Genomic DNA, 2,500 nt, shown 5'->3' on the forward strand with positions numbered 1-2,500 from the left:
TATCATCATCATCATCATCATCATCATCATCATCATCATCATCATCATCATCATCATCATCATCATCATCATCATCATCATCATCATCATCATCATCATCATCATCATCATCATCTCACTGCAATTTGCGTGCTTGCAGCTGCAACAGCTGTTCACGACCAAGTCGCTGTTCCGCTCGGCCAAGCTTGCGCCCAAGATCTCGCCCGTGTACATCGTGGAAGTGCTCACCAGGAGCAGCGCTCCACAGCAGGTTGGGTTGTGTGTACGCGTGCGAAAAGGACAGAGAGAAGGGGAAGAGGAAGCAGGAGACGGAAAAGGAGGCCAAAACGACGGCAGGTGACGCACACATTCACAAAACATGACACACACACACTTGACAGGAGTTGGCAAAGTACTTGTCGCTGGTGAAGGATGCAGCAGTGCGCTTCCGTCTTGCCAAGGCTGCACAGTGCCACGACTCGGCCATTGACGTGAGTCTCACCTACAATCTCAACTGCGCACACGCACATTGACACGCACACAAGTCCATAGAGAGACAAACCAAGCACAAGGACACACACACACCACAAGCACATGCATACCCCAAGGATATGGACACACACACACACATACACACACACACATACACAACACATGCAACATGAACACATGCACACCAACATCAACACATGCACGTACGCATGTATCCCCTTCTCTCACATCCACGCTCGTGGCTGTGCTGCTGCAACTCAAACACCACCACCACCACCACCCCCCTCAGGCGTTGGTTGAGCTGAGGGATGTGGATGGGTTGCGTGCGTATGGCTTGCGGGATGGGGTGGCTGGCAACCGCGCCTTGACTGCTCGCATCTCCTCCCTCTTGCGCAGCGACCCCAAGCGATGGGCTTAGCCTAGATTGCAACACCATAAATTGATCAACACAAAAACCTGCTAAACACGTTTGAGCGGACGACGCGGCGGCTGGCAGTCGAGAAGAAGAAGAAGAAGAAGAAGAAGAAGAGAGCAGGAGAAGCGAAGCACCACCAACACACCCCACACCAACCCGAGAGATGAGCAGTGGCAAGTCTTCTTTGGGCGGTGGGGCGATGCGCGCCACGCTGAGGCGAAAGAACACAGAGATGGTGGCCCCTCACGCTGCAGCCAGTGGCAGTGCGCAGGCGGAGGTGGAGCTTGTGCCGACCTCTCCCAGCCTGCCGCGCGTTCGTGTGCGAGGAGGACCGGCAGATCCCATCTGCATCGGCCGATCGGAAGGTGATGGATGCCTCAAGTGTCGTTCGTGTCTTCGTGCGTGTGTTTGTCAACAATGTTCATTTGGCTGGCTGGTGGGCTGATTGTGCCGCGCGCGTGTGTGTTTGATGTACAACAGCAGCAGGCACACTCGTACTGCCGCTCGTAGGCACTTCGTATTGCATACGACACACTGACACACATGCGCCTTGTTCCCAACTGTCCTTTTTCTGTCCATCCTTGCAGCATGCGATACGACCATTGAAAACCCATACCTCTCCGGCACCCACTGCCACCTCAAGTTGTCGGATGGCAAGCTCTTCCTCAAAGGTGTGGTGTTGTGTGGTGTGGTACTATGTTGTATGGTGTGTTGAACGTGCGTTTGCGTGCGGGGTGGTCTTGCGCTTGTACTTGACACTCCTCAATCTTCTCTGCACGTCGGCGTTTTGCGATTCAGATACAAGCTCCAACGGCACGCAAGTGGAAGGAAAGCTGGTGCAGCGTGACGCCTGGACAGAAGTGAAGCGTGGCGACGAAATCACCCTCGTCACAGAGACACCCACCACAGCAGCGGTATGCGTGTGTGCGTGTGCGTGTGCGTGTGCGTGTGCGTGTGCGTGCGTGTGTGTGTGTGTGTGTGTGTGTGTGTGTGTGTGTGCGTGTATGTGCGCGCGTGTGTGTGTGCGTATGTGTGTGTGTGTGTGTGTGTGCGTGCGTATGTGTGCGTGTGCGCGTGTGTGTATGCGTTTCATTGGGGGGGGGGGAACTTGTGGAAATGTTTGGTCTCTGTTGGTGCTCATGACCCCCTGTGGTTGACGATACTTGACCTGCGATGCTGTTGTCGGTGCGAATCGCCGTTCCTCACCACTCCTCGACATGCAGGTGTCGTTCCTAGCACGCTACCGCCGCACACCGCAAGCGACAGCGCCACAACAGGCGGATGGCAATACAGAGGAGGAGGAAGTAGAGGAATTGGAGAGGAGGGCGCCAGCAGCAGACGTTGAAGACGCGCCGCCGGCCAAGAAGAGCAAAACAGAGCACCCGTCCTCGGTTCAAGGTGGCGATGGCGGTGGTGGCGGCGATGATGAAGCACCAAGCGGTGCCACCACAGCGACCACGACTGCCTCCACTGCACCAGCGACAGCAGAGGAGCGGGGAGGAAGCGGTGATGCGATGGTCACCACCGCAGATGGTGATGGGGATGATGCTGACGATGAGGAAGGACACATCGGCGCTGGTGGGCACGAGAACGATCAAGCAGCTTCAACAGCAA

At 55.8% G+C, this 2,500-nt stretch overlaps 2 protein-coding genes across 2 annotated transcripts in view; both read left to right on the forward strand.

Annotated features, from left to right (window-relative positions):
* The window catches only part of PTSG_12743 (uncharacterized protein), a gene marked incomplete at its 5' end in the record, with an annotated part of 1,167 nt that extends 242 nt beyond the window's left edge, over window positions 1-925 (forward strand). Inside the window, 3 exons of the mRNA XM_004990699.1 lie at window positions 140-250; window positions 381-470; window positions 761-925. Of these exons, the coding sequence (XP_004990756.1) occupies window positions 140-250; window positions 381-470; window positions 761-889 (330 nt within the window). The 3' untranslated portion in view covers window positions 890-925. The remainder of the gene's footprint in view (window positions 1-139; window positions 251-380; window positions 471-760) is intronic.
* PTSG_12744 (uncharacterized protein) overlaps window positions 921-2,500 on the forward strand; it is a gene marked incomplete at its 3' end in the record, with an annotated part of 11,289 nt that continues 9,709 nt past the window's right edge. Inside the window, exons 1-4 of the mRNA XM_004990700.1 lie at window positions 921-1,251; window positions 1,474-1,557; window positions 1,685-1,800; window positions 2,110-2,500. The exon at window positions 2,110-2,500 is cut by the window's right edge and continues 382 nt beyond it. Of these exons, the coding sequence (XP_004990757.1) occupies window positions 1,050-1,251; window positions 1,474-1,557; window positions 1,685-1,800; window positions 2,110-2,500 (793 nt within the window). The 5' untranslated portion in view covers window positions 921-1,049. The remainder of the gene's footprint in view (window positions 1,252-1,473; window positions 1,558-1,684; window positions 1,801-2,109) is intronic.

This window comes from Salpingoeca rosetta, assembly GCF_000188695.1.
Source record: "Salpingoeca rosetta unplaced genomic scaffold supercont1.23, whole genome shotgun sequence".
Classification (NCBI taxonomy): Eukaryota; class Choanoflagellata; order Craspedida; family Salpingoecidae; genus Salpingoeca; species Salpingoeca rosetta.